This window comes from Bos taurus, chromosome 4 (genome assembly GCF_002263795.3).
Source record: "Bos taurus isolate L1 Dominette 01449 registration number 42190680 breed Hereford chromosome 4, ARS-UCD2.0, whole genome shotgun sequence".
In the NCBI taxonomy this organism is placed as follows: domain Eukaryota; kingdom Metazoa; phylum Chordata; class Mammalia; order Artiodactyla; family Bovidae; genus Bos; species Bos taurus.
In genome coordinates this window covers 104,132,889-104,152,802 of record NC_037331.1, presented here as the reverse complement: position 1 = coordinate 104,152,802, position 19,914 = coordinate 104,132,889, and the positions used below count along the sequence as shown (strand labels likewise).

Here is a 19,914-nt window from a genome sequence, read left to right as displayed (position 1 = left end):
AGAGAAATGTGTCAGTATATGGAGTAGGAAGCTTACTTATAGAAAAATGTTCATAGCAGCATTATTCCTATTAACCCCAAAGTATATGGACACAAAATTCAGGTGTCCATCAATAGTGGATTGGATAGATAAATCATTATATATTCATTTATGGAATAAAAATATTGTTCAAATAGAAAATCTCTCCTGCATTGATCTGTACAAATCTCCCAAACATATTTAGTCAAACATTAGAAAATCACAGAAAATTCTTTACATGATTCTATTCATAAAAAGTTCAAAAACAAATGGAATTAACTGTATTGTTCAGGAATGCAAATCAAGTTATCAAGTTCTATAAAAAGTACTACTGGGATTTTGATAGTGATTGTATTAAATTTATATATTAGTATAAGGACATAGATATTTACAAATTGAATTTTCTAGTTCATGAACATGGTCTTGATCCTCATTTATTTTAGTCCATTATTTCCTTAAATAAATATCTGTAGTTTTCAATATAATGTTCTTTTTTTATACTTTGAGGAGTGTGGGATTAGTTTTATTCCCAAGAATCTTTTGTGCTATTGCAAATGGGATTAGGGAAAATTATTGTAGGGAACTGATTTTTTCTTTTGTACATTGATTTTTATTTTATTTTTTTTTTTTTTATTTTTTTTTTATTTTTTTTTAAAATTTTATTTTATTTTTAAACTTTACATAATTGTATTAGTTTTGACAAATATCATAATGAATCCACCACAGGTATACATGTGTTCCCCATCCTGAACCCTCCTCCCTCCTCCCTCCCCATACCATCCCTCTGGGTCGTCCCAGTGCACCAGCCCCAAGCATCCAGTATCGTGGATCGAACCTGGCCTGGCAACTCGTTTCTTACATGATATTTTACATGTTACAATGTCATTCTCCCAAATCTTCCCACCCTCTCCCTCTCCCACAGAGTCCATAAGACTGTTCTATACATTCAAATTCATCAGTCTTGGATTTTTAAGTAACACTCATATGTGCAAATAATGATTGTTTTATTTTTCCCTTTCTCATGTGTAAGTCTCTGTTTTCACACACTGCTTAGGGTCTTGCGTACAATATTTGATAGTTGTAGTAATCTATATCACTGAATTTTTATTTTTCCTATCTTTAATGTGAACGCTATATGCTTGGTGATGCAGTTTCTGGTTTGAGAGATTTGTGTGTGTATGTTTAATCATACATGGATATTGAATTTTGTCAGATTTTTTTTACCTACATCTATTGAGGTGATTGTATGATTTTCTTCTTCTACTAATGTAATTTAATTCATTACATTTGCCATACAACTTTTTATTTAGTGCTATTACATCTGTGCTTACAAATGAGATTAGTCAATAACTTTCTTGTGCTGTTTTACCCAGTTTTGGTATCAGAATCTGTGTTGTTAGAAAGAGCTGATTAATTTTCTAAGGTTTTTTTTATGGTCTTGAAGTTTTTATAACAGAGAAAATGTTTCTTGAAATAACTTAAAATGATTATGGTTTTATCGTTGCTTAGGATTCCCTGATTTAACTAACGTTTTCAATTAACCAACCATCAGACTTCAGGATTACAATTGTGATGATTTACTTTGTAGAGCTGGGATTACAGTTTCTCTTAGCACTCTACTTTTCTGGTCATCTAAACTCATAGCTGAATTATTAGGCAAAAATTTTTCAATCTTTCTCTTTTGGCATGGCCGTTTACTCTCTCAGAACCGTAAATTCTTCTGTGCTACAAAGCAGGGTTTTCTTAGGGTACTAAATTTCGATCAACAGTAGTTCAGATTCTCATTACTTCTTGCTGATAATTGTAGCGTGTTTTTAATGAGAGTGGGCCTCTAGTAACTCTCTGACTTATTAGTTAACTTAAACATTGTTGCCAGAGTAAACAACCTAAAATATATGTCTAATCAGATCAAAAGACATTTGTAACAAAAACTGCATTTAAAAAAGTTACTGTATGATGGCTTAGATAAGTCTCTGCAATCAGCTGTCAGTTAAATTATTTTAAAAATATATACATGCACACAAATTCTGAATTGTGATTATCTGCTGTGAGAGTTTAATGAGCACACAGTATAGATTGGGAGGAGCTAGTGAGGAAAGGCCTCTTGGAGAAAGTAAAATCTAAAACTCTGTTTTATCTGAACAAGTTGTGCTAGCTTGGAAAAGTTCTGAGCCGAGTTTTCCAGGAAGAAGGAATAGCAGTAAAGGTTTGCTGCTGGAACACCATTGTGGTTGAGTTTATTGAGTAAGGGATGGAGAGAATAGTGCCTAATGAGGCAGGAGATCGACAGGGGCAAAATCCTTTAGGATCTTGTATGCTTTGCTAAGAACTTCAGGTTTTATTATGAGTCCTTGAGGAGCCGGTAAAAGGTTTAAGCAAGAATGATTGTGATCAGATTTGTGTTTTAGAGATTTCACTCTGTGGAGAAAGGATATGAGAGGAATGGAAGTAGGGCAAAAGAAGTGGAGGAGCCAGTTAGGATGCCTTTGTAAGTAGTAGTTCAGAGAGAAAAGGTGGTAGTTTAAACTAGAGTAATGATAGTAAACAAGGTAACGCGTGGAATGATTGTCTCATAAAGCCATTAAAATAACCTATGAAGTATGAGCAGAAAAAGATTTGGAATAAACTTACCAAGTTCATCTAGTAGATGGTGTTACAGAATTGAAACCTGGGGTGTTAACCATTTGATCATGTTTTTAAAATAAAAGCCAAACTCCATTGAAGATTTTTCAGCCTACCTTTATTACCTTTATCACCAATGCTGTATATATAGCCAGACCAAACTATGGCAATAGTTAATTTGAACATACCTGTACCTTGATGATTGTTTACTATGACTGCAGTACTCTAATCCCATATACTTAATAAAATTCAGACTATCCTTTGGGATCCAGGTCAAATATGAAGCCTTCCAAATTTGCCTCCTGACACACATTGTCCCTTTACCTTCTTTTAACCAGAGTAGTTTCTTTGTATTGTAATATGTTAATCCATCAGATATTTATGTGATGACTATGTGCTGGGCACTGTGTGTACACATTGTGAACATATTTATATATAGGAATAGATATAGTCACTGTCACTATAGAACCTATAGCCCAGAGATAACACAGACTTTGAACAAAATCTGTGTACACATATTGTTGTTTAGTTGTGCAGTCATATCCGACTCTTTGTGACCCCATGGACTGCAGCACGCCAGGCTTCCCTGTCCTTCACTGTCTCCCAGAGTTTGCTCCAACTCATGTCCATGGAGTCAGTGATGCCATCCAACCATTGCATCCTCTGCCATCCCCTTCCCCTTCTGCCCTCTTTGCCAGCATCAGTAGAAGTTAGCTCTTCATATCAGGTGGCCAAAGTATTGGAGATTCAGCTTCAGCATCAGTCCTTCCAATGAATATTCAGAGCTGATTTCCTTTAGAATTGACTGGTTTGATCTCCTTGCTGTCTAAGGTATTCTCAAAAGTCTTCTCCAGTACCACAGTTTGAAAGCATCAATTCTTTGGTGCTCAGCTTTCTTTGTGGTCCAGCTGTCACATCCGTACATGACTACTGGAAAAACCATAGCTTTGACTACACAGACCTTTGTTGGCAAAATGATGTCTCTGCTTTTTAATACGCTGTCTAGATTTGTCATAGCTTTTCTTCCAAGGAGCAAGTGTCTTTTAATTTCATGGCTCCAGTCACCATCTGCAGTGATTTTGGAGCCCAGGAAAATAGTCTTTCACTGTTTTCATTGTTTCCCCATCTGTTTGCCATGAAGTGATGGGACCAGATGCCATGATCTTGATTTTTTGAATGTTGAGTTTTAAGCCAGCCTTTTCACTCTCCTCTTTCAGCTTCTTCTAGAGGCTCTTTAGTTCCTCTTCACTTTCTGCCATTTCTACACACATATATTTGAATTAATAATTATAAATTTTGAAAAGTGATTATTAAGGAATAGTAAAGAGTGCCTGTGGGTTCTTGAGACCCTTAGAGGGTCCTTGAGTCAAAACTGTTTTATAATACTAAGACATTATTTGCATTTTCACTCTCATTTTCTTGTGAATATACAGTGATGTGGTGTGTCATAGTGCAGCAGATTGAATGCAGAAGATATGAAAATTCAGATGTCTTCTGTTAAGGTAGATACTAATTAGTATTATAAAAGAATGCCACTTTCCATCTCCACTGTTTTTTGTTGTTTTGGAAAGTGTAGTTATGTTTTTTCATAAAAACTAGATAATTTGTGTTAATGAATGTGTTGTAATTTTTATGTGAATTAAGTATAAAAATTTCTTGGATATAATTTTAATATAGATGAATATTGATTACTATAACCTACATGAATAAAGGCTCTGTGGGCTCCTCAATAATTTTTAAGACTCTAAAGGGATCCTGAAACTGGGAAGGTTAAGAGTCTTCTGTAGTGAGAACCTGACTTATGTTCGTAGCTTCTGGAGAAGTAAAAGATACCTTATGTTTCCTTTTAAATTCTTACGTTTTTTCTAAAAAGTAGAGTCTGGTTATCTCCCTATCTCAAAAGCCTGTAATTATTTGCACATAATGGGTATGTTTGTTAAATTCCATTGTTAAGGTCTATTGTAGATGGTACATTGTTCGAAGCCTTTGTTCAGATACTGTCATTTCTAATTGCTAAAGGAGATGTATCTGGATTCAGATCCCTCTTCTTATGAGTTTGAGCAAGTTACTTAACCTTGCTGAGCCTTACCACTCATCTGTAAGATGGAATACATATTATCTTACTCTGTTGTAGTGATTTAATGAGTTAATACATGTAACCTGGTTAGTAAGTGATAGTTACTATTTTATTGTGTGTTTTTACAAACATGCCTATTTCTGTGCCTGTTGTTATTTTACATACAGAGCATGTACATACTGGGCTTAGTTATGTTAGTAGGCAGAGAGGTCTGTGAATAAATAAGTATATAATTTTAAAAAATCACCATTTGAGTACATATAACAGTTTATCAGGAAGGTTGAAAACCAAAATAATGTATTTTGTGGTTATTCATCTTTATAGACAAGGGAACTGAAACAAAATGTGGGCTTGGAATAGTTTTAAGTAACTCCGTTATACTATAGGATAGGGACGGTGCTTCACATTTACTGAATCTTTGAACAGTATTAAAAAGCTGGAGATACTTAAAAACATACTTTGGAAATCTTGAAAAATAAGTACTGTAGATTAAAGGTTAAGCCCCAAAATATCGCACATGGCTAATGGAAAAAGTAACTAAAGGCACCATGGAAGAAAAACAGAATTGCCTTGAGAGAATAATATGAGATGTTACAGAGTGTGACTAAATATGATCCAGTAAAATAAGAGAACATAGGACATCCTACCTGTGGTGGAGTCTAAATTCAGTGGTTTAAATTGTAACTGTATTAAAGGTAGACTCCTTAAGATGACAGTGCAGAATGTTTGCCAAGGGGTGACCAGGAAATAGGAAGATCAAGTGACTGCTTTGCTTTTCATAGCAGAAAGCTGTAGGAAAATTATCCTTTATATTCTCTTTTGAAGCAGATAATTCAGTTGTGCTTAAAAATAAAAAAAGAGAAGTAATGTTTTTTCTTAAATAAGATAAAAACTGTAAGTTGGCTAAACTTCTAGGTTTGGACCTAGAACTTGGTTACGTTTTAAATAGAAAGGGTTGTAGACATTCTGTTCTTTGTACAGTGTGAAGTTTTCTGGGATGTGTGTGTGTATCCTATATATACACATACATATATTCATAGTATTTCTTACTTGAAGATTTTGTCAGTTTAAGGTTTACTTGATTTTTCATTGATTATTACTGTGTATTATCTCCATAGCTGTAGTCATTGAACTTGCAGTCCGTTAGGTTGTGATCTCATTTGTATTTAAAGCAAATGAAAAGCTATCCTGCTAGTTACGTTTGCTATTTAAGTTGATCATGCAGTCAGTGCCAGTTGATTGATAAAGGTTGTTAATTGAAAATGGTTAAAATGGAAAATTATCTAAGGAAAGAAGGAGATACATATTTTAATTTAAAGCACATAAATATATTCATATGCCTATATTTTGATATAGGGTTTAAGTTTTTTGTTTGATTAATGGTGTTCTGAGCGGAGTTACATGTTTTTAATTCCGCAACCATATGGTAATGCATTATCCACAGTTGCCTGTTTTCTTTTTATTTTAATCATCCGTGCGTTCAGTGAACAAATTAGTGGAGATTCTAGGGGAGAGATGATGGTAGCTTGGACTAGCAGGGGAAGTAGTAAGAAGTAATCTGATCCAGGATGTATTTCAGACATGGAACCAAGATAATTTTCTCTTGTACTAATTTCCAAATGTATAACTTTTGGACCTGAAACTGAAAAAGAGAAACCACTGCTCAGAACTGAATATGTGTTCTGAAAGATCAAGTAAGATCTTTTTTCTTCACATCTAAAATCCACTTTTCCAGTGAGCTCCATTGGCTCTACCTTTGAAATACAGTAAGTCTTCAACATAGTAACCTTCTAGTAGCGAACTTTAAGATATGTGAATGTGCAATGTGTGAAAGTCCTATTGTTGACATCTTTACCATCTCCCAGCCCCTGCTTCCTCCTCCAGGCAGTAATTCTTGCCTGTTCACTTGCTACCAGCCTCTGTATGCCAGCTGTTGTACTGTACTCTGAGATTAAAAATGTTTATTTTTTGTGTTTTTTATGTATCATTCTGTGAAAAGTATTATAAGCCCGTTACAGTACATCCTGTATAGCTGATTGTGTTACTTGGTTACATCGGCTAATTTTGTTGGAGTTATGAACACACTCTTGGAACGGAACTCGTTCATATGTAGGGGTTTTGTGTGCCTCTTAAACCAGGCAACTTCTCACTGTTTACTTTGCCACCATCTTAGTCCTCACTGCTGTCATCTCCCCAGTTATTGCAGTAATCTTCCAACTGATGTTGCCCCCTTATATTTTGTTCCGTACATACCAGTAGGAGTAATTATTTAAAATGTAATTTATATAATGTTACTCATTTGCTTAGAAAACTACACTTAAAACCCAAACTTTAAACTGTGGTTTCAAGGTTTATATAATCTGGCCCCTACCAGCTTCTATAGCTTCATCTTCTAGACTGTGATTCTCAAAATGTGGTCCAAGGGTTCAGGAGATCTGTAAGGCCAAAACTTTTAATAATACTAGGATGATATTTACCTTTTTCTCTCTCATTCTCCTGACTGTAGAATCAAGTTTACATATGCTACATGATCTGTGTTATTGTTACAAGTTAATGTAGAAACCGGTATGACAATCCAGCTACCTTCTATTAAACTAGTCATTAAAGAGAATTGCAAAAATGTAAAACAGTGCCATTCTTCTCACTAAATTTTTTGTTTGTTTTGGACAGTGGACTTGTTTTTTGTTTTAAAAAAAAAGTTGTTTAACACATGACAATTTTATTCAAATAATTTTAAAAATAATTTCCCAGTCTGATTTCTTAATAGGGCAAATATCATTAGATATAACTCACAGAAACAGCAGTTTGGGGGATCCTCAATAATATAAGAGTGTAAAGGGATCATGAGAGCATACTCATAAAGTTTGAGAGCTAGTCTTGCACTGTATGCGTTTTCTTACATCACATCAGCCTCACTGGCTTTCTTGTTTTTGTAGAATACTCCAAGCATACTTGTAACCTAGGACTTTTTTCATTAATTGCTATTTTTCCTCTACCTGCAGAATATTTTCACCAGCTTCCTCACTTTATTCTCATATCTGTTCAAATATTACTACCTCTTTGACAAGACCTCAAGCCTACGGTTTCTGAAAGAGCCTTCTTGGGACTTCCCTGGTTGTCCCCTGGTTAAGACTCTACACTTCCACAGCAGGGGGCACTAATTCTATCCGTGGTCAAGGAATTAAGATTCCACATGCCACATGGTCGTGGTGTGGCCAAAATAAATAAATAAATAAAATTTTAGAAATAAAGCAAAAGAGCCTCTCCCTACTGTCTTTCGCCTTGATTGAATTTTTTTCAAAGCATTGATTCACTGCTGGAAATTATACATTTATTTTCTTGTTTATTTGTGCCCTTAATAGAGTGTATACTCCATGAGGGCAGGAGCTTTGTTACATGCCTAAAGCCTAGAATAGTGTTTGGTACATAAACTGTTAATCAGTAAAAAGAAAATACACAGAAGTTGAATTCATTAGTAAAAATGTAAGTGATTTAGAAGATAGACTAAGGAAATCTAACATGAATTAATAGATTTCTAGAAGGAAAAAAGCAAGGAAGTAATAGTTAACTGAATAATAGAAAACTATATCCTGACCTGAAGAAAGACTTGAATCTGTATACTGAAAGGCAGAATAATAAGCAGAAGTTATACTTTGTAGTGAAATTACTGAATATTAGGGATAAAGATGATCAGAAGCTTAGAAAGAAAGCTCAGATAGAACAAAAAGGAAGGATTATCAGGTCAACAATGGCAACACTGAGAGGTAAACAACAGCTGTGATTAAGAATCCCATACCTAATCAAGATATTTTCAGACACAGAAGGAACCAAAGTATGTCCATCACCCATGTACTGTTTGTACATTTGAGAGAGATGATTAGTAAAACTGGAAATCAACATCTATAGAAAACTGATCTCATATCTTTTAACATAACTTTTTTAGAATTTTGAAACATCATTTTAAATAACTGGTTCTCAAAGTGTGATGCCCATACTAGCAGCAGCAGCATTACATGGGAATCTTAAAAATGAAGACTCTCCTGTAGACTTACTGAATCAGAAACTCTGAGCTTGATACTCTGCAGTCTGTATTTTAAGAAGCCCTTTGAGTGATTCTAATGCATATTTAAAGTGAATTGCGGGTAGAAACTGTGTATTTAGATTTTTTCATCCCTTCTGATGGTCTTTATCTTTTAATTTGTATCTGTACACTATTTACATGTAATATAATGATATATTTTTAAAAGTTTATTTGTGTACTTATTTTTGGCTCTGCTGGGTCTTTGTTGCTGCACAGACTTTGCTCTAGTTATGACGAGTGAGCAGGGGGCTACTCTCTAGATGTGGTGCACTGGCTTTTCATTACAGTGGCTTCTCTTTCTATGGAGCACAGGCTCTAGGGAACATGGGCTTCAGTAGTTGTGGCATATAGCCTCAGTGGTTGCAGCTTCTGGCTCTGGAGCACAGCCTCAGTAGTTGTGGTGCACAGGCTTAGTTGCTCTGTGGCATGTGGGATCTTCATGGATCAGGGATCGAACCCATGTCTCCTGCATTGGCAGGTGGATTCTCTACCATTGAGCTACCAGGGAAGCCCAGTATGTTTTGATTTAGGTTAACCAGTTTAGTAATTCATTTTCTGTTAGTTTCCTCTGTTTTTCATTACTCAGTTTCTTCTTTCCTGCCTTCTCTTAGGTTATTTGAACATTCTTTTAGTATTCCATTTTAAATTTACCTAGTGTGTTTATTTTTAGTTATACCTCTCAGTAGTTTCTTTAGTGGTTATTCTGGCAATTACAGTATATATACTAAAGTTTTCATTGTCTGCTTAGAATAAATTCTCTACTCCCCTAAGTGGATTATGGAAATATTACTACTATATAGGTCTCTCTATACCCGCCCCCCCGCCACCACCAACTCCTTTCTGTTATCCTTGTCTTGCATGTTACATTTCCTTTATGGAAAGTCTCATTAGGAAATGCTATAATTTTTCTTTCAAGTATTAAACATATTTAAAGAGTGTAAGAGGAGGGGATTAATGTATTGTGTTTACCCAGATATTTACCTTTTTTTTTTGTTTGTTTGCTCTTCATTCCTGCTCTTTAAGGTTTCCTTTTGATACAATTTCTCTTCTGTTTGAAGAATTTCTTTTAGTAATTCTTTTGGCAGCAGATTTTTTTTGTTTTTATTTATCTAAATATATCTTTATTTTACTTCATTGCTGAGAGCTATTTTCACTGGGTATAAAATACTAGGTTGACAGTTTTTTTAATACTTTAAAATGCTGTGCTACTACTTTCTGCCTTCATGGTTTCTTTTGAGACACCTGTAGTCATCTGAAATGTTATTCCCTTGTAGTTTATGGGTCATTTGTCTCTGCTTTCAAGATAACGCTTTGTTTTTAGTTTTCAACACTTGATGTGTGTCGTATGCATTTCTGTGTACTTACCCATTTTGGGAGTCATCTTTCGGAATCTGTAGTTTTATGTATTTTGTCAAATTTGAGGAGATTTCAACCAGTATTTCTTCACATATTTTTTATTGCTTCATTCTCCTTTTCTTTTGGAAGTCAGTGACACAAATGTTAGACCTTACTGTTATTATCCTGTAGAACCCCAAGTTTTAAAAAATTTTTTGATCTCTTTTTTTTTTCTTCTGTTAAGACTGGATAATTTCAGTTGATCTGCCTTCATGCTCCCTGACTCCTCTATCTTCATTCTGCTGTTGAGCCCATCTATCGAGTTTTTAAATTTTTGTTATTGTAATTCTTATTGTCTTCTGTTGTTTCCTGAGACTCTAGTTTTCCATTGACTTCTAGAGTATTATTGATTGCTTGTTGAAGCATTTTTATTAAAGTTGCTTTAAAGTTTTTGTCAGCTAACTCCAACATCTGAGTCATCTTGGGGTTTGTAATTTTTGCTTGTCTTTTCCATGTGACTTGGGGGTTTTCCTAGTTCTTTGTGTGCTGAGTAATTTTGAATTGTTTGCTGGATGTTTTGAATATTATGTTAAGAGAATTAATCTGATTAGGGAATAATAGACATATAAGTTCACAATGAGGCAAAGAAGTGTTCTTTGTGATTCTCTCCTCTCCCTCACTCTTTTTTTTTTTTTTTTGCTGTGACTGTTCAGGAGAGCAAAAACTTATAGCATCCTAGTTGGAAGATAGACTGAAGCCCTTTTTTTGTAGTTACCTGCATCAGAAAGGTGATCTCACTAAAGATTTGGGAGTAAAGGGAGCTACCTGAAAGCACTTTTGATGCTAAGATTACTTAGACCCTGGGAGATGTGTATACTTTCAAGTAGGGCCTTCTGCTATTAGTTAAGCAAAGTTGAGAACTATCATAAATAGACTGAACTAATAATATTAATGAGAAAGAGTTCAGTTGCTTTTTTTCCCTTTAAAGTTTTAACTTATCCTTTTAAAATGTAGTTTTGAATATGTTTGAGATCTGTTTTTATTTTAAACTTTCTTAAAAGTTAATATAAAACAAACATGTACATCTTCATATTGTAACTCATAGAAAATGGTGTATTGTTACTTGATTATCACAATAGATTCCTTAAGTATATAAAGGAAAGAATTATTAACTTCATTTCTTTGATCAAAGAAAATAAAAGTTTCAGCAGAATAAGGTTTCAACAGATGTCAGAATAGTCTTAAGTTCTTTGTCACTATCATAGCTTTATTTTGTGGTAGGTTTATAATCCCTGTTAGGAAATGTTTTCTAAATGCTCTGTAACCGATTTTTTATCCTATACCCTGATGACAAAAAGAGGCCTCTGGTTACTTTCTTTTAATCTCTGCTCAGATATTCATCACTGCCCTACCATGCTCAGAGGTGCAGGTTCATGATTTCTCTTCCCTTTACCCTTCACCTCTCTCTCCCTCTCCTTCATCTTGTTTTTTGTTGAATCTATGTAAATAAGATCTATTGACTATATCAAGTTTCAGTGAAAGTTACCTCCTTGTGTTAAATGTTTTTATCTTTTTCAATTTATACTTGGTAACTTGATTTGGCTACTTGAATTTATAAGGATTATTGCTTATCAGATTTTTAAAAATCATTAGCACAAGTAACTTCTGTTCATAACACATTGAATAGAGCTATTTATATAACCTTTTACATGACCAGAATAGTGGATACCTCTAGCTTATGAATATTTCTTTCACGTGTCTGTTTTTCAGTGTTAATTAATTTGAGCTTCTTATCTGGGCTTTCCAGCCAATCACAGAATTCATTATGAAGCTTGAATTAGATGGGCATGTTTGTAGCCAGATGCATTTCTTCCTAGTTTTCCTGTCATCTACAGGGAATCTGGTCTTCTGGTGTCTTCAGCCAATTGAGACTAAACCAAACTCTTGTTTTAAATACATTATTTGGCAAAAACAGTGTTGGTCAAAACAGAAACTTAACTCATTCAGCTTAATCAAAAAGAGGGAAATTTATGGGAAATATACTAAAGTAATTAGTTGAGCTACAGGAATCAGTCAAGTGGACCTTAGGTTGTTCAGTACCAGTGAATTCTAAATATTTCCCACCTTTTTCTACTTGTTTCTAAATATCTGCTCCTTATCTTCTGTTGGAGATAGACTTTCCTGTGTGCTAGAAAGCGTGGCTCTAAGTAGCCCTAGGTTCATTTGCTTCCACTTAAATGACTATAGTCATACGAGTATAGTGAAGAACAGATAGATAGCCACACATAATAATCAGGAAGGCTGCATTTTAGGAAAATTGCTGGGAAAGAATTTAATTGTTCCTAACTAGAATCATGTGCCCACAATACTCAATTACCTGGTCTAGTGGGATGAAGTACATGATTAGCCCATCTTGTATAATGTGTCCTTCCTGTGGCCAGGTGGCAGTGTGTGTCATCAGAAGTCATGTTAATATAATTATTATGGATCAAGGAACATCCTAATTTATGTTTATTATTTCTTCTTTATAGATAGCTGTTTTGCTACCTAATTTTTTCTCTCTTATGATTGGGAGAAAAGAACAACATTAAATTTCAAGTTTTTCAGTTTCCTGGATAACTGTTACTTAAAATTGTATCTTAGATTTCTTATGATTGTATTGTTTATTTCTATATGAATCAGCTTAAGTATGTGCTAATCAGTGTGTTTGGGGCTTATAGTTTTTGTTCACATTAAAGACTTCAGAGGAAAAAACCTAGTTGCCCATTTGGTTATGTTGTGAGATGGTGTGGCTAATGGAAGAAAAGAATGTTCTAGCAGAAGAAGCAGTGTATTCAAAGACCATTAAAATGTAGATAGTGTTTGATGTTATAATACATTTCTTCATTTCTCCCATGACATCGAGTAATCATTCTTCCTAAGCCCAAGTCTCAGACTGTTTTTCTGTAGCTTTCTTGTACCTATGGATTTCTAGATAAATTAGCCTTCCCTAGTAGTCCTTTGTGCTCTTTACGCATATCCAGTTTTCCTACCTGGTCACAAAGAAGGCATGTGACTAGTTCTATTCTTTTTGTTATAAATATGACATACCCTATGTCTAGTTGCCAGTGTCAGGCCCTCCAGAGTTTTTTTTTTTTTCTATCCAGCCTGGTGATTAACATTATTAAAAACAGTGACTACTGCTCTGTTAACGTGCATCCCTGTATGACTACAATAAACAGGGCTTCCCTTCCTACCTGAAGTAGACATATAGCATGAATGAAAACTAAACTTATTTTGTTTCAAGGCACAGAGATGGGAGAGTCTTTTTTTTTTTTCCTGATTGTAACTACAGAGATGGGAGGTCCTTAACAGAGTATAATGTAGCCTATTCTGATTGCACACCTTCCCTGGAAAATGGCTCCTTTATGGAGCTTCTGATATTTAAACATTTGATGATAACATTGGTAACTAATAATTACATTTTCAATTATTTGTTAAGCAATATGCTCAATGTTTTATAAAATATCTCACTAAATTCTTGATGTTTTCCTATGAGGTAAGAACTATGATTAGGTGGCAACTTAACCTGTTATAGTGCTTATTTTCACTTAACATTTTTATTTTACTTACTGACATAGTCTGTTGACTGAGTAAAGTATAGTTGATTTACCAATACAGTGTTGTGTTAGTTTCAGATGTATAGCAAAGTGATATTCCTTTCCAGGTTTCATTTCTATTATAGCTTATTACAAGATATTGAATAGAGTTCCCAGTGCTATATAGTAGGTCCTTGTTGTTTATCTGTTTTATATATAGTAGTGTGTATCTATTAATCTAAATTCCTAATTTATCTCTCACCTCAGGTGATTCTAAATATGCTTTCTATGTCTGTGAATCTGTTTCTGTTTTGTGAATAAGTTCATTTGTATCATTTCTTTAGATTTCACATATAAGAGATATCATATGGTATCATATGTTTACTGAAGATTGTTTTGAATAGTAGTGGTGAGTAGTTTTTGTCTGACATACTTCATTAAGTATGATAATCCCTAGATTCATCTGTGTTGTGGCAAATGGTATTATTTCATTCCTTTTTATAGTTAAGTAATATTCCACTGTGTATTTATATCACATCTTCCTTATCCATTCATTTGTTGATGGACACTTAGGTTGCTTCCATGTCTTAGCTATTGTAAGCAGTTCTGCGGTGAACATTAGGGTGCATGTTTCTTTTTGAATTAGAGTTTTCATATTTTCCTGATATATACCCAGATGTGGGATTGCTGGATCATATGGTAACTCTATTTTTAGTTTTTTAAGGAACTCTGATTTTGTTCTCCATAGTGGCTACACCAGTGTACACTCCCATCACAATGTAGGTGGGTTACTTTTCTCCACACCCTCTCCAGTATTTATTATTTGTAGACTTTTTGATGATGGCCGCTCTGACTGGTGTGAGATGATACTTCATTGTAGTTTTGATTTGCATTTCACTACTAACTAGCAGTGTTGAGTATGTTTTTATGTGCCTGTTTACCATCTGTATGTTTTCTTTGGAGAAATGTCTGTTTAGGTCTTCTGCCCGTTTTTTGGTTGGGTTGTTTGTTTTTCTGATATTGAGATGTATGAGCTCTTTATATATTTTGGAAAGTAAATCATTGTCAGTCATATCACTTACAAGTATTTTACTCCAGACATAGCCTTTTTAAACTTACTTGCTTCATCAATATCAAATTTATGCTTGGCATCTATTTATGTCTATCTGCATACATAACTTGTTTCAGTATGGAATCATGTTATAATCTTGAATTGTGATTTCATCAGTCTGCTCTGAGCTTACCCAGAATATAGAATTTTTTATATTTTCAGGTAGCCAGCACCTATAAAAACCTGCTTCTTGCTGGAACACTTAAGTGCTAGGACTAAAACAGTGATTGATCTGTAACAGATCTCAGCTTTACTGAACTTATGGCCCTTATAGGCGATTATGCCCCAGTTATTATTTGTGACAGTATTTTCCCACAAATCTTTGATTTTAGGATGTGGCACACAGAAGTGTTCCCCATGTAAACAGAAAGTGCTTTGGGATAGGAGATTTACAGTGGAAGAAAATTATGACTGGGGAGTTGTATCAGAATTAGTAGCAGAAGCCATGGTATGTTTTTAAGATACGCAAAAGTATTTGCAGTTGAAGGTCCTGAATCTCTACTGCATCTGTTTCACGTGATATGAATCTGCATTTTCATTCAGTTTTATTCCTACTCCAAATACAGTTTCATTTAATTCAGTTATATGTATGTGGCAAATATTTGATCTGTTTCCTAAGGACCATTTTGAATAGTAGTGGTTAGGAGCTGTTGAACTTTCAGTTTAAAAACTAAGTAAATTAGTGGACAATTTAATGGACAGTTTAGAATAATTCATTTATGTGCTGTTTTCTTTTGTGCTTTATCAAGATCCTGGAAATGTTAGGGTTTACTTACTCTTAATCAGCCAGAAGAAATGGTTTGATTCACTTATTCTGTTTTAGATAATTTTAATTTCCAAGTTTAACTCAAAGTCAAGACATTTTCTATTTGTTGATTTCATGAGTACCACTTTCCTATTTTTATTTCTCACTGTCCACTGGCCAAAGTAATTGTGAAACTGTGTTCAACAAACTTTTAAATCCTCAACCTCTTTCTTAAGCTCAGAAAAGTTGCAGATATCTGTCTTGCCCTTGATTATAGCCCTTCTTCAGCCTTCTCAAGTAAACTTTCTTCACAACTCACAGACTTCAGGACGAAGATTTTAGTAAGGAATGCCTGTAAGAATTAATAATATCCTTGACTGTCTAGTCCCTCTCCCCATTTACGGGCAGAACAAAATACCAATGGCCGCTGCCTCTCTGCTTGCACTCAGGCAGCTGAATGTACTGCTCTGAATTTATGCCATGAACCTCAACCGGGTTTCAGCAGTGTCTGGCAGTGCTGCTACTCCTTCTTCACTTTCCCTATTAATACTATGTTCCCACTCATTGCAAACCTCTCACAGCCCCCACTCTCATCTATGGACCTCACCTCAAACTTTATTGAGAAATCGGATGCAGCTGTCATCATCTTTGCATCACTGTATCTGCAAACCTAAGTGCATTGGTCTTCAGGTTCTCAGTCTTCCTTTCTCTTGTTATTAAGAGACTTTCCCTGCCAGTCTAATTCCACTTCTTGTGACTCAGGTTCCATCTCTTCTTAGTGTCTCTAGGGCTTCTTTCCTGCAGCTGGCATCTCTTTACACATCATCAGTCTTTCGGTTGGATTTTCCCTCCAGCCTACAAACATACTCTATTATCTGCCAGCCCTGATACGTCTGCAAATACATATAAACATGATGACAAACTATATGCTAAGTCACTTGAGTTGTGTCCAACTCTGTGTGACCCCATAGACAGCAGCCCACCAGGCTCCCCCGTCCCTGGGATTCTCCAGGCAAGAGTACTGGAGTGGGGTGCCATATACAGATACTTATATTTCATTCTTCTGTCTTCTATCTACTATTTCTTGTTCCTGTTCTTATCTAATAAATTATCTTCATTGAATCAAGTTTTTCTCCTACCTCAGTGTCTGTTTCTTCTCAGTCATTTTTGTGGACTCTATCCTTTATCAATCTTCTAAATTTTGGTGGAGTCTAAGGGTTGAGTCGTCTTTGCTTATACTCTGTTGGAGATTTCCTTATTAGCATTCTGTGACACCTAAATATATATCCTGCCTCATAGTTCTTCCTGAGTGCTGAAATGCATAGCCAGCTGCCTACTTGATCATTTAATTAACCTCTTTTTAGGTGATATAATACTTGATTTCTTCCCCTAGAGATTCCCCACTTCAGTAAATGGTGTCACTGTCCATCCTGTTACCTACTCAAAATTTTGGGGTCAGCTTTGATTCTTATTTCTCTCATTCTTCTCCCATATCTAATTTAACAAACACCTCTGTGCCACAATGTTCTCATCTATAAAATGAGAGGATAATTGTCAGTAATAAAATATCAGGTTATGACACACATACGTCTGCTTTTGAAAATTCAAATTCTCATATCTTAGAATAAAATGAAAGCAACTTACCATGACTTTCAGGACTCTTCATAACCATACCTTATGTCTAGTTGTTCTGACTGCTTTTTGTTATCACTTTTGCTATCTTTAATTCTCTACTTTAAAACATAACTCTTTATGCAATGTCTTTTTGGTAGGGGGTGGGAAAGCAGCTTCAGTTTTTGCTTTGTGCTTGTTTTGTGGTATTAAAATGTAAAGATAGTGCCAAATTTTAAATCAGTTGATGTTTTTTCACCTAGTGAATCACTTATCTTTATAAATAGACCTACTATGTTTTTCTAGTTTTGTGGGAGATTGGTAAAAATTTCTAGAAGTGAAATTGCTAAGTTAAAACATAAGAGTGTTTTCAGACCTGTGAATCCTATTGAGGTAAATTTTTGAGACATTACATGACCAAAAAGGTTTCATTTACCCTCATGCTTGATTGGTAGTTTGCCTGAGGGTAGAATTCTAGGTTCAGATCATTTTTATATAGTACAGTGAAAACATTACTCCATTGTTTTTTCTGTTTAACAGCTTTATTGAGATGTAATTCAGATATCATAGAATGCATCCATTTAAAGGGTATATTTCAGCAGTTTTTAATATGTTCCCAGAGTTGTACAGTTGTCACGCCAATCACTGTAGAACATGTTTATCACCCCAAAGAGAATCCCCCAGACAGCAGTCATTCCGCATTCCCACTAATCCACCAGTCTTAGGCAACAAGTAATCTACTTTCTCTTTTCATGTTGCTGATCAAAAGTCTGATATTAATTCTAGTTATTTTGTAGGAACCATTTAGGGTTTTCTTTTCAACTCTGAATTTCTGAAATTTATCCATGAAAACTAGGATTTATTCAGACATGAGTCTGTTTTACTTATCTTACTTTACTTAAAACTTTATAACCTTTTTAATTTGTACTGATGTATGGTCAATTAACAATGTTATGATAGTTTCAGGTGAACAGCCAAGGGACTCAGCCATACATATACATGTATTCATTCTCCATCAAACCCCACTCCCATCCAGGCTGGCACATAACATTAAACAGAGTTCCCTGTGCAATACGATAAGTCCTTGTTGGTTATCCATTTTAAATACAGCAGTGTGTACATGAGCTTCCCAGAGTCCCTATCATTCCAGGATGTCTGACTCTAGGTGAGTGATCAGACCATTGTGGTTATCTGGGTCATGAAGATCTTTTTTGTATAGTTCTTCCGTGTATTCTTGCCATCTCTTCTTAATATCTTCTGCTTCTGTTAGGTCCATACCATTTCTGTCCTTTATTGTGCTCATCTTTGCATGAAATGTTCCCTTGGTATCTCGAATTTTCTTGAAGAGAGCTCTAGTCCTATATTAAAAGAGATCTCTAGTCCTGCATTAAAAAATACATATATAGTACTGAGTTATATTTGAGTTTGTCCTCATAGGTTAGATTATTTTGTGGCTTTATTTTTGTGTTTTTGTCAAGTTTTGACACCTGGATTTTGCTAGCTTCATAAAATGAATTTGAAAGGTTTTCTTTTTTATATGTACTGTCACCTATTAATTAATAGTGTGTTTCCTTAAAGATTTGATAGAAACCATTGATTTTAACCTGATACCTTCTTGTTGGGAGGAAGGGCATCAGTGCCTATAGTTTTCTTTCTGCCATTGCCACCCTTCATTTCTTTCCGTAGCAGTTCTTATGCATTATATTTTAGCATAGACTTTTTTTTTTAATTCGGGTTTTTTGGAGAGTGAATTTTGCCATTTGTAAAGTTGTGAGAAATCATTGGTTGTTTACTAACAGTTAGTTCAGTTCAATCGCTCAGTCGTGTCCAACTCTTTGCGACCCCATGGACTGCGGTACGCCAGGCCTCCTGTCCATCACCAACTCTTGGAGTTTACTCAAACTCATGTCCATTGATTCAGTGATACCATCCAACCATCTCATCCTGTGTCATCCCCTTCTCCTCTTGCCCTCAGTCTTTCCTAGAATCAGGGTCTTTTCCAATTAGTCAGCTCTTCGCATCAAGTGGCCAAAGTTTGGAGTTTCAGCTTCAGCATCAGTCCTTCCAATGAATATTCAGGACTGATTTCCTTTAGGATGGACTGGTTGGATCTCCTTGAAGTCCAAGGGACTCTCAAAAGTCTTCTCCAACACCACAGTTCAAACGCATCAATTCTTTGGCGCTCAGCTTTCTTCACAGTCCAACTCTCACATCCATACGTGACTACTGGAAAAACCATAGCCTTGACTAGAAGGACCTTTGTTGGCAAAGTAATGTCTCTGCTTTTTAATATGCTGTCTAGGTTGGTCATAACTTTTCTTTCAAGGAGTGAGCATCTTTTTATTTCATGACTGCAGTCATCATCTGCAGTGATTCTGGAGCCCAAAAAAATAAAGCCTGCCGCTGTTTCCACTGTTTCTCTGTTTGCCATGAGGTGATGGGACCAGATGTCATGATATTTGTTTTCTGAATGTTGAGCTTTAAGCCAACTTTTTCACTCTCCTCTTTCACTTTCATCAAGAGGCTCTTTAGTTTTTCTTCACTTTCTGCCATAAGGGTGGTGTCATCTGCATATATGAAGTTATTGATATTTCTCCCAGCAATCTTGATTTCAGCTTGTGCCTCATCTAGCCTAGTGTTTCTCATGATGTACTCTGCATAGAAGTTAAATAAGCAGGGTGACAATATACAGCCTTGACGTACTCCTTTCCCTATTTGGAACCAGTCTGTTGTTCC

The 19,914-nt window shown here is 35.1% G+C and overlaps 1 protein-coding gene across 17 annotated transcripts in view; it reads left to right on the top strand.

Annotated features, from left to right (window-relative positions):
• Nucleotides 1-19,914, top strand: part of BRAF (B-Raf proto-oncogene, serine/threonine kinase) — a 178,290-nt gene that overhangs the window by 41,660 nt on the left and 116,716 nt on the right. The window contains exon 2 of one of the 17 annotated variants that reach the window (XM_059885959.1): nucleotides 4,074-4,142. The exons of the other annotated variants lie outside the window; for them this stretch is intronic. Coding sequence (XP_059741942.1) covers nucleotides 4,116-4,142 — 27 coding nt within the window. The 5' untranslated portion in view covers nucleotides 4,074-4,115. The remainder of the gene's footprint in view (nucleotides 1-4,073; nucleotides 4,143-19,914) is intronic. 17 annotated transcript variants of the gene reach the window in all.